The sequence below is a fragment of the Camelus dromedarius genome, chromosome 20 (genome assembly GCF_036321535.1).
Source record: "Camelus dromedarius isolate mCamDro1 chromosome 20, mCamDro1.pat, whole genome shotgun sequence".
Classification (NCBI taxonomy): Eukaryota; Metazoa; Chordata; class Mammalia; order Artiodactyla; family Camelidae; genus Camelus; species Camelus dromedarius.
In genome coordinates, this window is record NC_087455.1 from 25,809,593 (window position 1) to 25,832,758 (window position 23,166).

The 23,166-nt window shown below is 37.9% G+C and overlaps 1 protein-coding gene across 3 annotated transcripts in view; it reads right to left on the reverse strand.

The window, feature by feature from the left end:
* Positions 1-23,166, reverse strand: part of OXR1 (oxidation resistance 1) — a 378,919-nt gene that overhangs the window by 175,424 nt on the left and 180,329 nt on the right. For all 3 annotated transcript variants that reach the window (XM_031439482.2, XM_010981859.3, XM_031439480.2), the window contains exon 3: positions 12,396-12,592. In XM_031439482.2, coding sequence (XP_031295342.1) covers positions 12,396-12,592 — 197 coding nt within the window. The remainder of the gene's footprint in view (positions 1-12,395; positions 12,593-23,166) is intronic.

Here is a 23,166-nt window from a genome sequence, read left to right on the forward strand (position 1 = left end):
CTTTTGCTTTTATTTCTATTGCCTGGGTAGACTGCCTTATGAAAACATTGCTAAGATTTATGTCAGAATATGTTTTGCCTATGTTTTCTTCTAGGAGGTTTATTGTATCTTATCTTATAGTTAAGCCTTTAAGCCATTTTGAGTTAATTCTTGTGTATGGTGTGAGGGAGTATTCTAACTTTGTTGATTCACATGCAGCTGTCCAGTTTTCCCAACACCACTTGCTGAAGAGACTGCTGTTTCTCCATTGTATATTCTTGCCTCCTTTGTTGAAGATTAATTGACTGTAAGTCTGTGGGTTTATTTCCGGGCTCTCTATTCTACTCCATTGATCCATATATCTGATTTTGTGCCAGTACCATGCTGTCTTTATGACTGTAGTTCTGTCTGTCTGGGAGGGTTGTTCCTCCTGCTTCATTCTTTTTCTTCAATATTGCTTTGGCAAATCTCAGTCTTTTGTAATTCCATACAAATTTTAGGATTATTTGTTCTAGTTCTATGAAAAATGTTCCAAGTAATTTGATAGGGATTGCACTGAACCTATAGATTGCTTTGAGTAGTATGGCCATTTCATGAATATTAATTCTTCCAGTCCAAGGGCTTATACAGGCATCTCATCTGATAAATAAGTTCCTATGAAAGAGTAGCACTCTTTGGAGAAAGTGAAATTTAATGGAAAGAAGATGGGTTTTGGAGTCAAATGTGGATTTAAGTCTTTGTTCTACCCCTTACGAATTGGATGAACTTGGGAAAACCAGGGGATATCTTTGAAACTCATGTACACATATATACATATGACTTAAAAAGCCTACTATTACAAGATTTTCATGATGATTAAATGAAATGATAATGCATAGCATCCAGCATGCACACATGCTCATAACTGTTGGATTTTTTTCTCCTTCTAATTCCCCACTTTGAAGAACCTAGCTCCACATGCATTTTTGCATACTCAACTTTAACTAGGCTTTACTGCACTCAAAACATCTATTTTTATTCTGCTCAGTATTGCTGAGTTTGTCAGAACTATATGGGGCCATGAAACCAAAACAAAGAACACAGCCACTGAGAAAAGATTCCTTTCTATAAAGGGATGTAATTATTATAAAGGTTGCTCACTTTAATGCTGCAGAACAATTGTACTAAATAAAAGGAGTTTAGGAGACAGCAAAAAGACAAATCATGATGAATGGTTCAAATCACGAACAGGAAATAAACAGGTCCAACCTGAAAGTTGTACATTTTGGTAAAAGAGCCTAGCCTAGTTTTTAAACAACTAAATTCAATGAAAGAATACTAAAAATGGCAGAACAAACATGGTACGAGTAGTTGAAGACGTTTTTATAAACCAATGATATTTTGAGCTGTATTCAGGTAGGCATTGTGCCAAAACTCAATGCTCAAAATAATTTCATTTGAATAGAACACTAAAAAAAAAACCTCAATTAAAAATTTTAAAATCCAAGTATTAGAGGCTCAGAAGGGCTTTTATGATCATGAGGATATCAAATTCTCTAGTTTTTCAAATGGAGGAGTTAGAACTCTGGGAGGGTAAATGACTCAGGTCCAGGACCACACATTTGAACAGGAGTAAATGTGGGAACAGTTTCAAAGTCATCTAATTTTTGAGTCCCCTGTTTCTGCTACTAATGATTATGTGTCTGATCCTAATGTCAGGGGTGGGTCTCTCTATCCTGTGGGTCTGTGTACATCCTACCTATTTCTGACAATTTAACCAAGACATGGAAATTAATATTTCCATCAGTTTCTACAGGAAATCCTATCACAGCCAAAATTTCTTGTTTCGTATAAACTTTGCTGAAAGGTCAGGAGTCATGGGAGGGAGGGGGAGTTAAAGCCCAGTATTAGCAAAGAAAATTGACATCTGGATTAAAGGATAGTTGAATAAACAGAGCTCGAGAGACACACAGAGATTTATCTCCCTGGAGCTGCGTGTTTACATTTCAAAGGAGGCTGAAACCCTGAGCTGTTTTGTTTGTTTGGCCAAGGGTTATAAAAATTTAGGGACCAGAGAAGATTCATTTACATTAGGGACAAAGATATCTCTCCCTCTGTCCAGAGGGGAGCAGGGCAGCTGTCCAACTCCTTTATAAATGTTCAGATTTATAATTTCAGGCTTCCTGCAGTACAAACCCTGTAAGCAGAGACGACAGGGCCCCTCACTGAGTTGCTGCAGGGACGGAGGGGAGGGGGGCAGTGTGGTTATTGCTGTCGGTAATCATAAGTCTGACGCAGAAACCTCCTGTTTTCTTTCAGGGCGAAATTAATAAATATAGACATTAAAATATATCAATAATGTATTTTCCCCAAGTTAAGATGACTTATTACTGATTATTACTGATTGGCTATTACTTCCTCATTGACCTCTTTCTATTTTCATTCTCCTTCTTTAATGGAAACACAACTATTTAAGAATTTACTAACCAGATTCAGCACTAAGAGCTTTATATGCATCAACTTATTTAATGCTTACAAAAAGCCTATGAAGAAAGTGCTTTTATTCCCATCAAATTGTTGGAAAAAAACTGATCAACAAACTTGACCAACACAACAGGTGAAGAGCAGAGCTAAAACAGCCAGTGAATTGCTAAATTCTAACATGTCTCTTTTGGGTCAGAACCTATGTTATTTCTCCTGCTCTGCACCAAACGCCATTATAATGTCCAAGATAGCAACCTTGACTTATCAAATTCAGAAGCTGCTGGCACGTCTCAAATGCTCTAATCTTAGCAAAATAATCTTACCAATTACTATTTGATGGTATTTGTGTATCTGATAGTATGAAAACTACATGCATGTGTGTAGGAGATAATATCCACACTCTTATCCTTACTCTGAAAGTCTCTAATATCATAGGGACTGAGGGCTGAGAGTTCAGGAGTTTGTTTCAAGAAAGGAACACAAGTCTTAATGATAAATGCTTGGTCCAGGATGATAACTTTGGTCCAAATACTGAAAAGCATTTTACATGTGTTGCCAAGAGAAGAAAACTTCATGCTCCTTAGACTAACCTTGCTCTTCAGGGACCAGAAGTTCCAGCAGTTCCAGCAGCACCTGGAGTCTTGTTACAAAGCAAGGTGGTGAGCCCTGTCTGCATTTTTATAAGATTCTCAATGCACATCACAATTTAAATTTTTAAAATTTTTAATTGAAATGTAATTGATTAACACATTAAAATTAAAGAAGCAATTCTTTAGAACAGTTTTAAGGCTTTAAGGTTTTCCCTCTGAGACCCACTGATGAAAAGTAAAACCAAGCCATCCCCCTGTTCAGGTGCTGCGTCAGAGAACTGCCGCCGTTAGACCCTGAGTCATGTGCTGTCTGCTGCTTATCCTGAAGTTTTCCACAAGTCCCAAAATAAGGCAGGAGAAAGTTCTCAGACAGTGTGATGTGGCATGACTCTGCAATAAATAGTCTGTTTAAAACAGAGTGAATCATAAGTGTGATTTACACTGAGAGGACAGACTCATGAATACTGATTCTGTACTGGAAAAAGATGTTTTCAGATGCATTGACTTTTCTCCAGATCAGATTAAAACCACTTTGCCTTTAACATCAAAAGGTTTCTGATGTGATACTTGAACATCAATCCAGTTTATCCCATTTTTCTTGACAGATTTTATTATTCCAGTAGACCTAAATCACAGGTGCTGCTCAAAGAACGGAACCAAAGAGAAGCTGCCGCCCCCTCTCTCTCGGACAAAGAATGCTCCCCGACCCCTCCTCCCGACAGAGCTTTCACTCCCTGTCCCTAGGATGTCCAGACCCCCATCATGACAACCTTCTTTTGCACGTTTGGTTATAGGAATGGCACAGATTCATTTCTTTCCTAAATAACTACGAGAGGCAAAAAAGGGTCAAATTTACAGGAGTACAGAGCTTGAGAAAACCACAGATTCCCTCCCGTGTCTCTGTCTGTCTTCCCCAGTTTCCTTTGCAGACTGCTGGTCTGGTCCTATCCCGTAAATTCTGGGCAGGATTCTTCTCTTTCTCACTTGCCTCACTCTTAAGAAACTCCTCTGTACTTACATGCTGATGTGGAGGGATTATCTTCATTCTATACCTGTCTCCTGAGCTCCAGAACTGCAGAGCCAACGGCCTATCTCCACGGGTACCTCAGGCTCAACCGACCCACAGCGGAACTCAATACCCTATTTCAAAAGCTCTCCTCAGAGCATTTTCCATCTTTGGAAATGCTAACTCCATTCACCTAGATGTTCAAACCAGAAACTCCACAGTTATCTTAGGGGCCTCACACAAACCATAAAGTCATTTAAATTTTTTTTTTTTTTTTCATTTTCTGGAGTGAGTTCCTTACCCAAGATTTTGTTGATTGCCTCGGTGTTAGCTCTCCTCGTGGACTAAAATTTTCGTTTCAGACTCTTCTTCAGAGGGAGCTTTTGGATTTCACATTTCTCTTTCTCGCTTTCTAGCGCCTTGACTATCTTCTAGCCATTTTGCTCTTAGCTCTACTTGACCGCTGAGACCTCCTTTCCAGAACAGAGTTCTTACATGGGTGGCTGACACCAGAGGCTGTCAGTGAGGAGAAAAGAGATTTGGATGTGCAATGGAGGGGTGGCTTCTCCCAGGGCTAGCCTCCAAGCCTTCCTCTGTCTCCTCAGATCTCTAAAGGTTACGCTGACCCACACCCTGGGTGGGCAGTAATCACAGCCTTTTCAGGTGCCTCCTTTTATGGTTGGGAATCCCTGCTTAGGTGCTAAATTCAAAGATGTGAGTGGGGCTCTATTCTTGGTATCCTTTTTATTTAAATAAATTTTTCTATTTGAGAATAGTTTTTAGATTTACTGAAAACTTGCTAAGATAGTACAGAGTTCTCATACATCCCCCACCCAGTTTCCCTATTATTAACATTGTGTATCAATGAATATGATACATTTGTTACAATGAACCAATAGGCATATATTACTATTAACTAAAGTCCATGCTTCATCCAGATTTACTGACATTTACCTAATGTCCTTCTTCTGTTCCAGGACCCTATCCAGGATACCACACTACATTTTGGTGTCTCTTTCATCCCAGACATCCTGCTAGAGCTGAGATCTTGGCTGCCCCTGGCTGTTTCTGGACCAGAACTCAAAGGGCCCATGGGTTCCATGCTCCTTTATTGCTGTGTGTTTGTTCCCCCTTTTCTAGCCCATAGAGATTTTTTTTTATTTATACAAGAAGATATATCTTCTTAATTGAAAAATGTTAGTTATTATCTCCCCAAACTTCTAAAACCTGAAATCACAGGACTGATTGGAAAATTGTCCTCTTCTTCATTTCCAGCTGGTCACCAATTCCTCTAGATTTATGTCCATCACTTCTCTGAAATTCTGTCCTCTCATAGTGCCTCTGCCTTAGATTAGGACCTTGTCACTCTTCATTAATATATTTTGATACTTTGCTTTTTATTTAACTTTTACTGTGTGCTTACTCTGAGACAGAATCTATTAAGCAATTTGCACACATTATCTCATATAAACCGTATTACAAACCTGAGTGATACAGGGTAATATTCCCACTTCCCAAAGGAAAATCAGAAGTTCAGACACGTTAAGTGACCTGTCTAAGGTCACAGAGCTATTTAGAATAGCTGTGTGAGTATCCAAAACCAGGTGTCTATAATTCCAGAGCCGAAGCTCTTAAGCAGTGCAACATGATATCTAATTAGCCCTTATGCTGTATATCTAAAAGAATATTGTTCCCAGGTATGTATGTGTGTGTGTATATATATATATATATATATTTCCCCAACCTATTCTTCATATGATGCACCAAACATCTGTGAAAGTACCTTATTAAGGCACCCTACCAGGCAAAAACCTTTGACAATTCTCAAGGTGTCAAGATTAAGTCCAAAGTCCGTGATACAGCATACAAGATTCCCTATTTTCTGGCCTTCCATCTTTCTCAACCCTCATCTCCAACTGGCAGCTGTCAACGGTAGTCATTCACATATTAAATGAACGACTAAGCATCCTTAAAACTGCCCACTGAACTGAGATTCAGACAGGCTTATAGAGGGGTGGAGGTGAAAAATAAATGAGAACATGAAGAGAGGGAATTACTATTTATATCCTTCTGTTTCCTATGTAAGTGCCTCTCTTTGGCCATCTCCATCCCATCCCACTCAGCCTACGTTTATTTACAAGAATGTTTCTCATATCACAAAAGATCCGTAATTTGAGAGAATTATTTAAAGCAGGAAGTGAAACTTTACAGCCCCAAACAGCACATCAGATACTCTGTTTCTTTAGAGTCAACATGATTCTGCTGCTTTCGCTATATATTGACTCACTTGAAACAGTGCTTGAAAAAGACCTCAAGGCACTAAAATTACCTAATTGAAAATGAAATTGTTTTGAATTAGTCTATGAGACTCTCAATAAATAGAGTCACAAAGTTCAATTCTCTGTGGGCATCTCTGATATTTTATCTCCAATATACTACTGATGATAATTTCTGCCCCCTTTGGCTCAGAGAACTAGGAGAGGAAATCAATGTCCTTTCTATCAATGCATTAAAATTTAAGCAACAAAATAAAGTCCAAGGATTCTTGAGTGCAAATCCTGGCAAATAAAAACCACTGTGATTCAGGTAGGCAGGCACTAAATTCTTACTGACTTCTCTGTGGTGAACCATCCTCTGTATACTTAATGTCTTAAAACTTAGTGTCCACATGACAGAATGTACCATTAGACTTAAGATTCTAACTTACGAGACAGACTTACCAAATAAATGACCAAACAGATAGAGGAAATGGGATGCTAAGATTTGTTGGCCACAGTTATGCAGACAATACAGGCTTTCTCTCCTAGGACACAGCCATCCAAATTGCTAAAGACCTATTCATATGATATTTTAAAAGTATTTACCTTTGCTACCTTCAAACATAAATGGTAATATGAAATAGGTTAAGCAATAGATCACTTTACTTCAAAGCCATCACATTAATTTCTCTCAGTAGATATTTTTACCTACTAAAAGCCATTAAGCTAATTTGCTGAACACAGTATTTTCTGTATCCTGAAATCATGTTTCCATTAAAAATTCACATAGCGTTTTATTCAGATTGTACTGACACAAAGGCTTTTTATCTCATAGTTTGTCCTGATGATGCAATGTTTGAAATAGTGGTTTTAAAAGAGCTTACTAAAAGCTCGTTTGCATGTAGATGTGCACATGATTTATATCGAATCTATTGCGAATGGTCACTGAAACATTTATAATTGGGTTATTCAAAGTAATTAACTATAGTCAAAGTCCTTTCAAAACCTCTAGCAGAAATAGCAAATAGAAGCATCCCCCTCAATTATGTCTCGCTTTTAACCATTTTTATACTCTTCTAAGTAATATTCTTTGGTCAGAGTTGTGAACATTGAGAAGCCTAAATCTTTCAGGTTTTTTATGTGGGAAAATGTCATTAGACATGAAGTGGAAAGAAATATCACATCTTGAAAAACCAGGAGATCTCAACTGCCTTCTAAAATATATTTTTTTGTTCAGTGTAATTGACATGACATTGGTAGTTTCAGGTGTGCAACATAACAAGGGGACCTCAATAGTTTTACCTCTCAATGTGCGCAAGATCCTAGAAGCTCTTTAAATTGACGCTCTTTAAAAAACAGGAATACTGGGGAAATTTAGACATATTATTTCACTGTTCAAACTGCCATTAATTCTATCCCTGCATGTTTAAAATAAAGTAGGTGTTTCTTAATAATCTGTCCTTTTCTTCCCCTAGCGCTGGCTCGGTGAAACAGAAGGTTCCTATAAACACTGGTGGGTAGAAAGGGCAAGTTTTGATGGCCAGCAGTGCTGAAGGACTTATTTTCATAGCAATTTAGCAAATTTCAAATAAAATCATGATGATTTCTCTACCACAAAGCAGTGACAATTTTAATTATTCTACGACTTTAACCAGTATATCTTGAATTAGGCTGCTTAAAAATCATTACATAAACTGACAGGTATAATTTTTTTTTCTGTTGTAGAAATTCTTTTGGGGTTTAACTTTAATATAAGAAAGAAGCTAATTATTTTGCTCTGAGTGCTTTATACCAGTAGTTATTGATTTCACCTTATCCATATTTTTTATTATTGTCTAATTTTTTTTTATTAAAGTATAGTCATTTTATAATGTTATGTCAATTTCTGGCATCTAGCATAATGTTTCAGTCATATATATACATACATATATTCATTTTCATGTTCTTTTTCATTATAGGTTACTACAAGATATTGAATATACTTCCCTGTGCTGTACAGAAGAAATCTGTTGTTTCTCTAGTTTATATACAGTAGTCAGTATCTGCAAATCTCAATTATTGTTTTTAATAAATTGTAAGTTATGCTGCAACTCACACACCAACACCAGCACCAGTAGCTCAGGGAAACCTCTGGGTATTGACATTTCTTAATCCATTTATCACAGCCATGATTAAGCTGTGTTTCTTGATCCTGGGCTGATTACTTCTGACAGAGAACAATAACAGAATTAGGGCAACAAGGAGCAAGCCAAATGTACAAAATATGGAGCTAATTCTGTAAATTAGAGTTGGCCAGTTTACCTGGCACATTATAAACACTACCAGTCTACAGGGGTATCAAACATAGTTTTCTTCCTCCTGAGTACACCTACTACTGCTTAGTAAAATCTAATTAAAATTATATAAATTTTCAGTAAAAAAAAAAAATCTAATCTCTCTTGAAGAAACAAAGCTTTCATATTTATTCTAGAGTTGAGAAAGAGTTCTGCCTGTGAGTTTCCCTAGGCCTCACGTTTAAAAATGGATTTTAAATGGAACTAAAAAATGACGTGAAATAAAAACCCATTCAAATACTCTAACACATAGACACACAGATACAGGCTCTCATACACTGGATCCCAAGGTCTGCTTATCCCACAAATGAACTTAAGATTGAACTTGGATTTTCTTCAAATTCCACTATCTTAATAAAAATGGCCCTTTTGGGGGGCAGTGGTAATCAGGCTTATTTATTTGTTTATTTTTAGAGGAAGTACTGGGAACTGAACCTAGGACCTCATGCATGCTAAACATGAGCTCTACCATTTGAGCTATACCCTCCCCACAAAATGGCCCATTCTTATGCATTGTGCATCAAAAAGAAAAGGCACTTCTACTTATGTACCAGTCTTTAAAATCTGTGAAAAGCCCAGGTCAATTTAGGGAATTCCAGATTCCATGTATAACAAGGAACCCTCAGCAATGGAATAATTTTCCCTAAACATTCTCATGACCCAGAAAATAGAAGAAGTCATCAAACTGTCAGAAGAAACTTGAATTCAAAATAAAGTTGCTTTTCTCAAGAACATAATTTAATTTGAACCCTCAGAGCAGTTACCAATTTTAGTTTCTGTGCTTATAGACAGTGACCTGTATGCCAAGTTGGTTCTTGTGATTAAATCAGAGAGACTTCCTGCTTTTACATGAAGACTCCTCTAGCTTGGAGAGAAAGTTTCTGGCTCAGTGATGACCTAGTTTCATGCTGCAGAATGTGTCGCCTCCAGCAAGATTAGCCTTTTCCTTTTTCACTTCCCCCTCTCTCATTACAGTATTTTCACTTTAGGGTTGATCTTTCTTATTCTTATAATTAAAAAGTCTGGCTTTACAATGAGAGGCATATAAGTTACATCATGATATTTTAAAATGCATGGTGTATAGCAATTAAAAAGCAGTTAAATATGTGTCTTGCTTTTCCCTTTTTAGAGTTTCCAAACTAGTTATTACTGTTTTAATTTTGTCAACTACTCAGAAGAATTCCCAGGGAAGACCTAATTCTGTATGCTTCCTTTTCAATATGTACGCAGCCTGGGATTAGCAAGATTTAAATTTGTATTTAACTGTGTTTCATTAAGTCTGGAATGTTGACGGTATTCAATTCTGAAGGCATGGCAAAGGACAGGATCAGTGGATTTCAGATTTTTACAATTTCACATAAGAGTAAAATTTCAAAAGAATATTTTTGGAACATTTCCTAACTTAATTTTGACAAGCAGGGAGATTTAAAAATAACACATCTTATTAAACAAGTTCTACCCTGATAGATACCCTGCCATCATTTCACAGGAGACAGTACATTTTAACATGAGGAAGCAGAAAAGACAAGAAGAGAGGAGGCAGGGAAGAAGAAAGGAACGAGGAAGGATGAGAGAAAAGAAGGAAAAGATGGTCACTTTAACTGAATAAATATAATTTCATGAAAAACCACCATTCTTTGTTCAATCCATCTGTTTCACCATTAATGGTATGGACTAGAGCTTGGGAAACCTCTCTTGAGATCTCTGTCAATGACCTAATTTCATCTGTGTTTTTGTTTTTGAGAAGAGAACTTGACCCGAAAACATGTAGAAGATAAGCTTATTAGTTATCAGCCTATTGAGATTCTTTCCTCGGCTTTGCCACTACTTCCACTGTGACATGAATAAGTCACTCAACTTCCAGAGACTTCCTTCCACATGGCAGCCAGAATCAGTGTCCCCCTCGCCCTTCAGGAATTTTATAAGGATTGATTGAATCCAACAAGTATTTGTCAGTCACCTAAAAAACTGACAACGTGTATGTTAAAATACTTCGAAATCTATTCATGTTGATCACATGTGCGGAAGTTGTAGCCAAGTATGAGGGGAGTTTGGGCTGAATTCTAACACTATTCTAAGCAGAAGGAAACACTTACATAAAGCCCACAGGACATCATAGAGAAGGACACCTTTGGGAAACCACAAGAGCATGGCTGGAGTGTGCAGCTGGGGTCTGAGACTAAGCTAGAGAGTAAATGAGGGGGAGCGTGAAAGGTTTACAGAACAAGCACCTTATCTTGTGGGGAATGAGGAAGCAGGGTTTTAGCAGGGGATACGTGAGGAAATCCAGAAGGATCAGGGCAGGAGGGCAGGGATCATGCCGTCTCATGGATGCCACATCTTTAATGCACAACAACAAGCTCCCTACTCTTCACAGAGGACTTCCAAGTTCCAGGTACTATTATAAGTGCTCCATGTAGACTACTTCATTAACTTCCTCCAACAGCCCTTCCAGGAAGCATTAATTTTATATCCTTTATGAGTGAAGACACTGAGCTTTGAGAGTTTAAGTACCTTGTTTCTGGTCACATAGCTAGCAAGGGGGAATGGGATTCCAACTTCGACATCAGATGTCAGAGGCCAAGTTCCTCACCACTGATCCACCCTGCCTCTGTGAGCCACAGAAAGAGCTCCACAGGCAGCATGGAGTGAATGATCGCCCTTCAGCCTTCCTGCCATTGACCAAAACCATTACGTCCTTTGAGAGCCAATCTTTGTACTTTCCCAGGCAAGTTGACGCCTAAACCACTCTCAAGAGGTCACAGCTGTACTTGAAAAAACACAAACCAAACTTCCCAGTAACACAGACTCAAATTTTTTATCCTCCCCTGATATTTAATTTTAATATTCTTTGCTGAAACTTATCCTTTTCTTGGTAGAAATGAAGAACAGCTGGGCACCTCCTCTTTAAAACAATGCTGGGAAGCTTGAGGACCATTTAATTTCCCTTCAATCATGCTGCAAATATCAATTCCATTAGCCTTTTCATAAACCATCTTTCGGCCAAGGAAAGTAAAAAACAACTCTTTGAAAAAATCTATTATTAATACATCGAATGTCCTGTAATGGAAACCAGCCTAATTGATTTCTCAGAACAAAAGGATGTCCCCTTCCATCCTCTTAAAAAGAAACTGGAACTTGCATTCTCTGCAGGTGCTATGCTAGACACTTTCCCATAGGATGTCTACTTACTCCTCAGAACCTTTTGGGTATGCTGTATCCTCACTTCACATAATTTACTTTTCTTAGGCAAAATATAGAAGCTTGAGCTTGCTCTCTTATTTAACTTTGCTGAAAGTTTTCAGTATTTTTCCATCTCCATGTTCAGACTATATGAGAAAATGTCCACATAAACCATGAGAGATTCACAGTCGGCTGTTTGTACCCACGGGTTCCGCATCCACAGATTCAACAAACCAAGATTGATCCAGAAAGTTCCAAAAGAGCAAAACTTGAATTTGCTGTACACCCAGAACAACTTACATAGCATTTACATGATATTCAGTGTTATAAGTAACCTAGAGATGATTTAAAGTATATAGGAGGATGTGCTAGGTTATATGCAAACACTCTGCCATTTTATACAAGGGGCTTGAGTATCCTTGGATTTTGGTCTCCCCAAGGGGCCTAGGAACCAATCTCCATGGATACTGAGGGATGACTGTGTACGTACTATGAAAAGGGGGCATTCAGTTACAGCCCCATACGTTCACTGTGCTGTTTAGACAGACCTCATCTGCACACTTGCATGAAACACGGTACTCACCAATGGTATAGAACCTCTTCAGTTCACTCCTTCGAGAAGGATGCTTCTGGGAATTTGCTGTGTTGTTCTGTTCTTCTTCAATGATGGGCGTCTTGGGTGCAGGGGGTTTACTGGCTTGTGGCATTTGCTTTCCTGCACCAGCCAAAGGGTTGAACCCTGGAGCAGTAATATCCACAGACTGGGACTTTTTCTTCAACCTACAAATGAAAAAGACCACATGCTGTAATTACTCACTCCAGAGAGAGACACATTGTTTTCATGTTTCTCTCCATCATAATTTTTTTTTTCAACAGCTGAGTTATATTTGGCCCTGAAATAGGACAAGGTTTATTCAGAAATTATAGACTTTCCCTACAGTATTTTAAATTCTTCAAATACTTTTGGAACTAATGGGGAACAAAATTTTCTTCTGTTTTATCTTTTTGAAAGGTTTCACTAAAATACACTAAAATATAAAGTGATAAACGACTCTCATTTTTCAAATAGCAAACTAAAATGTGGTGTCAGACACATTTTAAGATAATGCATTTTGCAGTTGGTTTTAGTTCTGAAAAGAGTATTTTTTAATTCTATAGTAAAATGTTAGCCAGAAATAAATAAATGCAACCCAAACAATAATAATGAAATGCTTATCTGTATAAGTAGAGGCTGCCAGTGCTTTTCAGTTTAATCAGTAACAGCATCTCAGCTGGAAAAATTATAGTTTATACTGTTTCTCCAGATACTCTCAATGGCAATAAATGTATTGCTTACTTCTACATTTTAGAGAGCTGACATCAGGCCTAACATGGAGAGCAAAAGGTTATCCATAAAACATTTTCCCCACTCATGCATGAGAACATGTCTCTTTGTGTAAAAATAATCAGTAAGTGATAGGAGTTAAATTCATACAACTTCTAGCTACACAGCTTGATATTTGTCACATAACTGAACCCTAAGCCCTGCTTACTTTCGGCCCTTGGTACTTCTGGAGGCCAACATTAAGTGCCATTTTTCAAATCTTAACTCCCTATGGAAAACAAATTGGCAGTTTTCTTTATCAGTTACGGTAATCCTACCTACACAGTTGCAATTTCCTAAAAGTCTTCACACATCTTCACACCTCCAGGCTTTACTTTAGCCTCCAGTTTCTGACCCCCTGTCAGACCCTGCTCGTGCTTCTAGGCTCAGTTTAGATGGGGCCTCCTCTGGGAAGCTTTCTATGACACGGCCCTTGGTAGCCTCCCACCATTCTGCATAGAGGGTTATTCATCATTAAATCTCAATAAGCTTCTATTAAATTGAATTTACCAGAGCAAAAGCTTTGTTAAAGGAATCAAATATATCAATCAGTAAAAGAGACTTTAATGAAAGTAGTGTTTACTAAATTTTAGTCATTTAATTATCACCTACATGATATCTGCCATATTCACATACCATTTATATTATCTACTTACTATTCATGAAAATTGACTCACTTTATCCAAATTGCCAATGAATATATTAACAAGTGCTCAACAGCACTAGTCTTGAGAAATGCAAATTAAGATCACACTGCACTCAGGGGGAGGGTATAGCTCAGTGGTATAGTATGCACTTAGCATGCACAAGGTCCTGGGGTCAATCCCCAGTGCCTCCATTAAAAAAAAATAATAATAATAAATAAATAAATAGACCTAGTTACCCCCCCCAAAGAGACAAAAAAATTTTTTTAATAAAAATTAAATTAAAAAAAATCACATTTCACTCAGAGCCCCCAGAATGGCTAAAATGTCAAAGACATGATATAAAGTGTGGTGATGAGAAGCAATGGGAATTCTGGGACACTGTTGATGGGACCACTTTGCGCAAATGCCTGGAATTATCTGCTTAGCTGAAGGCAATGCATCTTTTGACTCAGTATTTATCCTGCACATATACAGACATGTTCACTAAAAAATCCAGTCAAGAATATTCACAGAAGCACTATTTGTAATACACAAATATCGAAAACAACCCAAATGTCTCACCAACAGTAGAAATGGGTAAATGAGTTGTGATACTACTTATAAAATGGAGTTTTTATACGGCAGTGGAAGTGAACAAACTACAATACTTGCAACAACATGAATGGTTTTCATAAAAATAATGTTGAACAAAAGAAGACAGATACAAAAAAGAACACAGTGCATGATTCCATTCATATAAAGTTCAGATAGAAGCAACACTATCTATGATATTAGAAGTGTGGGTAGGATGACTGTTGGGGAGTTATTACATCAATAGAGACAGAAAGGGCTTTCGGGGATTCTGGTACTGTTTTGTTTCTTGATCTGGGTTCTGGGTACCAGTATGTATTTACTTTATGAAAATCTAATGATCTATTGTTTTTGCATTTTTCCTGAGTATATGGTATATTCCAATAAAAAGTTTCCATCCAAAATGGACTGAATTTTTAACTTATTCACTTACAGTGAAGATTATATATAGTTACTGAATGGCTACTTGCCACAGAAAGGTGACAGTAAAAAGAAACAGAATGAAGTTCTTGGCCCCCAGCAGCCTCCCAAAGGTGGCTCTTGAGTGTCAATCCAAGAAGGGATGCTTTCCTCACTGGAGATGGCTGTTTCCCACCCCCAATTCCCTGCTTTTCATGAACTGAAAGGACTATTCATCCATTCCTCAGATGGCGGCTCTGCACCAGGTACTATTCTGGGCACCAGGGATACACAGTGAACAAAAGAGGCAAAACACCTGCCATTGTGGAATCCTCATTCTTATGGACGAAAACAAGTCATAAGCAAATGAACCAACCAATATTTAACAAATCAGGTGGCAAAAAGTGCCAGGGGTTAAAATGAAGCAGAAGAAAAGGGCTAGAGAGTAGAGGTGTACCCACGTACTCCTTTATATAAGGAGAGCCAAGGTAGGGCTCTCAGACCATCGGACTTTTGAGAAGAGACCTGAAAGCAGGAACTGTGAGCACTTTTGGAGAGCAGCATTCTAACAAGTGAGGAACTTGTTTTTTTGTGTTAGAGGAACAAAGTGGCTGGAGTAGAGAAAGGAAGGAAGACTAAAGCAGGAAATGAGGTCAACAAAATGGTGCTTGGGGGCTGGGGAAAGAGGACAGGTTACATACAGCTTCAAGGTCATTAAACACTGACCATTAAAGGCCAACGGAGGGTTTGAGCAAATGAGGCATGGCATGATGACTGTATTTTAAAAGAATCATCCTGGTTGAAATCAGGTTGAAGAATGTATCTCCAAGTTAAGCAAATGATATGCAATGTCTTTCAAGGAGTAGGCACCAAAATCAACTAGCGTACCACCTACTTGAGGAAACATGGATTGACTTAGCACGGGGTTATCTACTTCTTATTAATGCCTTGATCTTCCCATAATATCATCCTTGTCCTAGTTTGGAGTTTGTAGACTGGAGCTAAAAGTTATAGTAGTACTAAACTCAGCTAAAGAAGGTATTAAGATTAATAAGTTAAGAAACAAGTTGGAGGTGGTTGAGGCAACAAAGTTAATTTGTTCCAATGTGGCTTTCCAGAAAAGGACGCTTAGACATAGAAAGACTCAGACTACACTAAAAATATTATATTGAACCCTACAAATGCTAAGAAATCACCAATATTTGATCATTTTCAACTATAAAAATGCTAATTTTCTATAGCTCATCTTATAAACTTTATTTCAAAATTAAATTTGAGTTTCAATATCAAGCTTTTCTTCTTCTTCTTCTTTTTTTTTTTGTGGGGGGATGTGCAGAGGAATAGGGATTGAAAAGAAAGGTACTACATTTAACTGAAAGAAATCTAACTGCTCTCCAGGTCTCAGCAAAGATTATTTTCCAAATGCAAACATGAAAAATTTTATCTCAAATTCACATAGATTATTTTATCACCAGGAACTGTTTATGTTTTCTGTTGGTCTGCTGTAGAATGGATCAGAGTTACTAGACTTAAGCCTCACAATGGAGAACATCAGCAATGGCGACTTCTGTTTGATAAAGTGCTAGATACTATAATTAATGAAGTTCTCCATCACTGTAAACATCTAACGGTCCCCTAACTCCTTTCACAGCCTTCTTGGAATGAGCAAAGGACGTAGCTCTGGGCTCCAAAGGCCAAAGGCAAGCAGTCAATTTTCCCTCTTCTTTTTGTCCTTCCCCACCAGACACTCTCCCCAGTCAGGACTTGAAGGGTATCATGTTTCCATTGTTACTGCTGGAGTCTGGAACACTGCTAGTAGGTTTGTGGGCTTGCTTAAGAAAAGACTTCATGTCGCATGTTCTTCAGAAGCAGAACCGTATGGGTAACTGAATTACTCCTCTAAAGAGTCTGAACGTGACTACTGTGGTTGACAACGAAACCTGTTAAATGCTACTTCAATTTCCACGCTTCATGAAAGGGAAGTATTTCTAAATTTTTAACAATGTTCTTAATTAAATGTGCTAAACAAATGTAAATATAGCATAATAGACTCTGTAGGTGTACATGAGAAAAAACACCCACTGATGATAAATGAAACAGTGCAAATGGAGACAAAAAATTATCTCTTAATAGGCACTGAAAGGATCTGGGTTTAATGTGCTTTGCATCTCCAAAGGGAAAGAAGTGTCAATGTCTTAGATGGGGAAAAGGAAATAAATCAAAGGAGCCATCCCTCTTGGCCTGGCTCCAACAGGCAGACCATCTGATGCTTCATCATCTTTGCCTTTTCTCGCCCCTCTATTCTTGAACAACAAAGAACTATTCCTACTGCTCCTCACAGGTATTGAAATACTGCCTTTCAGCATAGCAACAACGTTGGACACTTGTCTGAGACTCAGTCTCCTCATCTATAAAGTAAGGATACAACATCCCCAAAAGGTTCTGATGAGTAGGTAAACATCCTATGGGAAAATGTCTAGCATAGCACCTGCAGAGAATGCAAGTTCCAGTCTCATTATAAGAGGATGGAATGGGACATCATTTTGTTCTTCGGAATTCTATGGATGCTGAGGAAACTGCATCCATTTCTTAGGATCCTTCCCTGCTGCACTACTTGAGCTAAACATTGAGCTTACAGGAGGCTGCACTGCATTTCACAAAATGCAGTGGGGGTTTAACTTATTCTGGAGCATGGGTTTTGTTGAAGGAGTGGAAGATGACAAGAGGACAAGCTAAATGGGAGTCCTCTGTGTGGTGTGCAATATGGTATTTGTCCCATGAAAGTCCTCAGATCTTTTGGAAAACAACTGAATCCACTGGAAAGTTCGCTTGAGTGTATATATATTTTTAATCTGTGTAGAGTTGACCTAAACTAGAAACCTCCACAGAGGTGACAGACCAGGGAATCAGGAGGAAGCAAGGACGAGAATTGGAAAGGAAGTGTGAGGAAGGCTTTTGACTTTCCCACTCTGTGAAAATAGGGTTCGTGATGATTTCAACCAGTTCTCCAAGGAGCAGAAGCAGCCCTGTAGGCAGATGATGAAATGTGAAGTCACAGGGACTAGAGGAAAAAAGGAATGGCAGAAAACTTCCAATACCGACCAACGTAAACTGAATTATTCTCATAGTAATCAGCTAGATTTTATTCTTGCATAACTTATTTCAACTTTACTGGGAACATAAGAAAATCGTCCACTCATTTTCAAAATAATTGAGTGGAATGCACACACCTTTTGGCTCAAAGGACTTAATAGACTTTAAGCCCGGAACGTGCCAACAGTAAGTGAATGTGGCTTTAAGTTGCTCAGCACACAGGACTTCTCCCCAGGATGCAGGTCAATCCTCTATCTCAATAGCTTTCACCATGGAGAAGCTTCTCTAAACGTTCTCTTCACATTTAGCCCTTTATTACTATGATCTATTATTTGTCATTCTCTTTTGGTCTTACTTCCCCATTTCCTCTCACTATGTGGGGTTTTCATCTTCTCACTATCTCCACCCTTCAATCATCTTCCCTTCAAGTCATAACCAAGTATTGCTTTTCATCTTTCTTTGTCATGCTTTGCATCTTTTAATAGTTTTGTTAACTTGTCTGAATACTTCATGACAGAACTCTACATTAATACTTTATGTATTTAAGTTGTACAACTTAAGTACCTAAGAAAAACATATTTTCACTTAACTTGAGTTCTTAACTGGAATTACTTCTTCCATCAAGTGGAATTTAAATTGTACCTTCACTATAACTAACTGGATATATTCCTGAGCTCTCTAGCCAACTGGGAAAGAAAAAAGAATCTTCTATTACCAACTTACCAAGTAGCATTAGGATGCCCATGGCAATAGAAGCAACAGTTGGGAAGTCTACTCTAGTATAATGGGAATATCCCCTAGGCCATAGGAAAAGTTTGGTTGGGAGGCTAAAAATAGGGAAGCTAGAATCCAACTAGGATATTCTGACCAAAAAGCCACCGTTTAGAATTAAGAGACAAGAGACAAATTTCAGCTCTGACACACATCAGCCAGTGACTTTGGACAAGAACTTAGTCTGTCTGGGTTTTCTTATCCATAATGGTGGTATTCATGATTTGCCTACTTGACCCAAGGAAGTAAAATGTGTTAATTTCAATGATAGCACTTTGTAAGATGGACAGAACTCTACAGTACCAGTAGTGGCCAAACAAATTCACCCTGTGACCTCACTCATTTGTTGTATACTTACACAAATGTACACACACAGACGTGGATGCATGTAAATGGCTGTGCTCCACCGAAGACTCAACACTTGTGTTCCTTTCCAGTAATTTCCAATGAGAAGACCATCTGAGATTTGCACAACTCATTTCTCTTAGCAAAGCTGTCTCCCTGCTTCCTAAAAGAGCTAATGTAAGGATTTTTTTCTTTAAGTAGTAAACCTGCTGAGAATGCAGATTTTCCAAGTTGAGTACTGTGGTGCTGCAAAAATCTCGTCACTCAAAAAGAGCTTTTGAAAGCAGATGCCTAAAAAACTTCCACATGGCAAAATTAAGGGCTTTTGTTACCCGCTCCTGTACAGTTTGACTAAAAATCAGCAGCTAAAAACAAACCACAAAACCAGCAAAAAACAAGCTTATTCAGAAGTCCAACCAGAAGAAATGACAGATTGGAAGACTACATATTAAAACAAGAAAACAATCCCTCAGGATATAGAATATGTCAATTACAGTCTGCTCTATAATTGCCATGGCCAATCTACTCTTTGTACCCCCAAACATAAGAATTAGGACAGAAAATATCATTAACATGGGATCAGGAATTTCACAGTCTTGTTTTACAATTCCAAACCAATGCAAAACGTCTCAACGGAAGTATCCTTTGGGAGTGCAAATTGGTATGGGAACAGTTAATGGGACACAAAAATTACAGACACTTTGTTATAATAGGGTATGTTTCTAGCCCTGCATTCATTCTAAGAGATTTATGCTTTCCTATCTTGGAGATTCAGAGGACAGAAAATTCAAGAAGTGAGCCACAGGTGCAGTGACATGTAGAAATGGTTTGCTAGAAATTTTCTTGTTAAATGCAATTGAATTCAACTCAGTGAAGGACAAGGCTGGTATATCAATCATATAGAAGCATACATGTATTCATTGCTATCATTCCTAATTTTATAATAAAAATAGTAGAAATTAAATCCAAAACCAGTCTGCCTCTACAGAGTTCAATAAACCCTAAAAGGTTAGCATTTCTTACTGACCTTTCATGAAAAAGATATCTGAGTCCTCCAAGTTTGCCAGCTAGTTTATTTATAGCCCTGTGCTTAGACCAGCTCAGAGAAAAGAGGTAGGAGAGAAGCATTTTTTAATCAGGAGTCCTCACCACCAGATCAACTGAATTTCTACATTCACAGAAATTCAGTCTGCGCATCAATTCATTTCTAGGACTTAGCATAGTTCTTGCCATATAGAAGGCACGTAATAAATAAATTGGTACATGAATGAATGGTTTCATCATAGGACAAAGCCACAAGAAATAATACAAAAAATGCAAGCAAGTTCACATATAAAATCTATGAAGATAAACTGAGAGAGTAAGTAACTTTGGACAGTTTGGGAGCAGAAAGAATAATCAATGTAGTATATTCATATAACATAGGGTCCACCCCACCTGATCATGGGAAGGTTTTCGAGCTTAGACAGACAAAGGAAATTGCCCTCCTCCATTACCAATAGTATGACAAATCCGAATAATATTTCACTTCTTTTTCCACTAAATCTAGCTTTTTAATTTCTAAAGAAACACTCTATAGTCTTGATAAATCGACATCTTTATGTAAAACATTTCAGTGATGGCGTGGAGAACTGAAAGACCAAGGACCCTGGAATCAAAATCTGGGGTCAAGTTCGGGATGCACCACTTTTAAGTCCTCTAATATTAGATACTTTTTTGATGGGTAAGTTCTAATTTATATTTTTTGAGCACTCATAAAGAATTCTGTATATTATCTTTCTACTATAAAATTTCAAAACACTTATCAATAGTAGTAGAATTTTTTATGAGTTTCCCCTTCCACGTGCTCTCCAATTATACCACTGTAATGCAAGCATTCACTTTGAAATTACACAAATTTCCAATTTATTTCGGTTTTTTGCCTTGGAACTTCAAAGCCTTTCAACTGGAAAATCCTGAAAGTAGAAACACATTATGCAAATTCAAAGATTAGGGCTTGAAGGATTTGGAAGTCAAATTTTTGTATATGTTGAACAGTCTTTTGCAATAACTCAGAAAGATGGAATTTAATTGTATTACCTTTGATGAAATGATTTGTCACATGCTATTGCCACATCGACTGTATTCTGTTTATTCATTTTAGGAAGATGGAATCAGAATAAATAAGACTATTTTAAGACGTTAGGCTTCTATCCAACATTGCTGATTAAAGGAATCTATTTTTAACATGGCCTATTACAAACTATCTGTATAAAGCATATGGACTAGTTGATTAAAATGTAGTTTTGCTTATGCACAACATAAGGTATCTCCAAACTTAATCAAGATAGCTTCTGCAGGTAATAATAATCTGGGCCACAGTCCAATGGTTTATAGTTAAAATGCCAATGTAGCACAACAATCTTCCATCTCAATTTCCCCAAATGAATATATGAGAAATAAAAAAGAAATAATAAAACATAGGTTTCTTTACATATTAATTCAGAAACTTGACGGAAAACATCACTCTAATTCATTGTTTCTTTACTTCTTTAAACCACCCCAACCTATTGAATATAACAAATCCTTAAGTCATCCTAAATGTTTTCAAGTGAAAATAATGCTTTGTGTTTTTTATATTTAAGATTGCATTATTGATTGTATTTTTGATTTACAAGGTTTTTTTTTGAAAACCACATAGATTCTAACTAGCTACCCGAGATAGAGCATGCCATGTCCTCTCTCCCAATGTGAGGATCTCTGGGGGATCTGTTACATTTTTTTTCTGTTCTGATAACACTGATTCAACACATGAAGGCTAGGTAGTGTGCCCCCAACCAATGAAGTTGGATTTTAAACTTTCTTCAGACAAACATACTATACAATATTTAAAATTACATTAAAGAGGTCATTGTCTTCCTTCCAATGGCAACTCTATAAACCTACATTTATCTTTCCCCATTATTTAAAAACACTTCCTATTACAGAAAAGGGTATGGTCCTCCTCTTGTTAAAGCTAATCTCTCCATGTGTTCTCTGAATCCAACTCCATCCTCTCTCTATTCTTGAGGTATTAAGATGTTAACTACTCGCTTCCCTCTGGAAATCTTGAACCAACTGAGGAATAAGGACAGGAGTCAGGGACCCCATCACAAGCTGGCAGCTTGGAGAAGCAGTATCCTGCTGAGGCTGCCCCATGTTCAGAGAACATCACAAGGATGCTGTGGGCTCAGGTCCCGAAGAGAGAAGGCAGAGGATGTGGGGTCACACATCTGAAGTCCCTTCCACAGCCTGAGAGGTCACTCTTCTTCCTTTGGGGAGGCACAGATGTAGAGAGCCAAAGTCTCCTCCAAATCCCTCAGAAAGGAAAGACGTTTCTATTTTACATGCAAAAGGAAGGGATGCAGGCAAGGGAGACAATATTCCTGCTCCTTCGCTCCTTCGCTTTCACAACTTACTCCTAAGTTATCTGCTTTCCATCCTGGTCATGAATCGCTCCCTCTTTGCTAAACCATTCCTTGGGGCACTCAACCAGGTGCTAACATCTCCCCTCCCTTCAGGAAGACCACCCCCCCCACCTTTTTTCCCCCTAAGGCTACCATCCCATTTCTCGATTTCCCTTCTCAGTTTCACAGCACTTGGCTTCATGTCTTCATCAACGCACAACCCTCTCAGACCTGCCTTGCACCCACCATTCTCACAAAGCAACTCATTTAGGTTCTCCATCACGTCATGCAGTCAAAAGTTACCTGTTTTGGTTTTCACCTCTCTTAACCTTTTAGTTGCAGGATGCATTGATGGAGGTGGATGGTTCAAAGGGTAAGGCCGTGGACCCAAACTTGGCTCCTTATCACAGCATCTTGGGCAAATTATTTAATCTTTTTACAGTTTCCACATTTGTAAAATGAGTTGAATTACCTTGAAGAGTTATTAAAAATATAACATCACCCATATAAATATTCAGCATGATGTGCACTGGTACATAAGTGTTCAACTTTTTTTTTAATGGCCCCTCTATCCTGAAACATTCTAGCTTAGAGTCCCTGACAAACAATTACTCTAATATTCCTTTTTCCACTTATTCCTTATTCCTTAAAAGGTTCTTTTTTCCCTTTCAGCACTAAATTCTGGAATACCCAGGGGCCTTACAGAGCCGGGCCTCCTCTGTCTATGTTCTGTATCTCCCT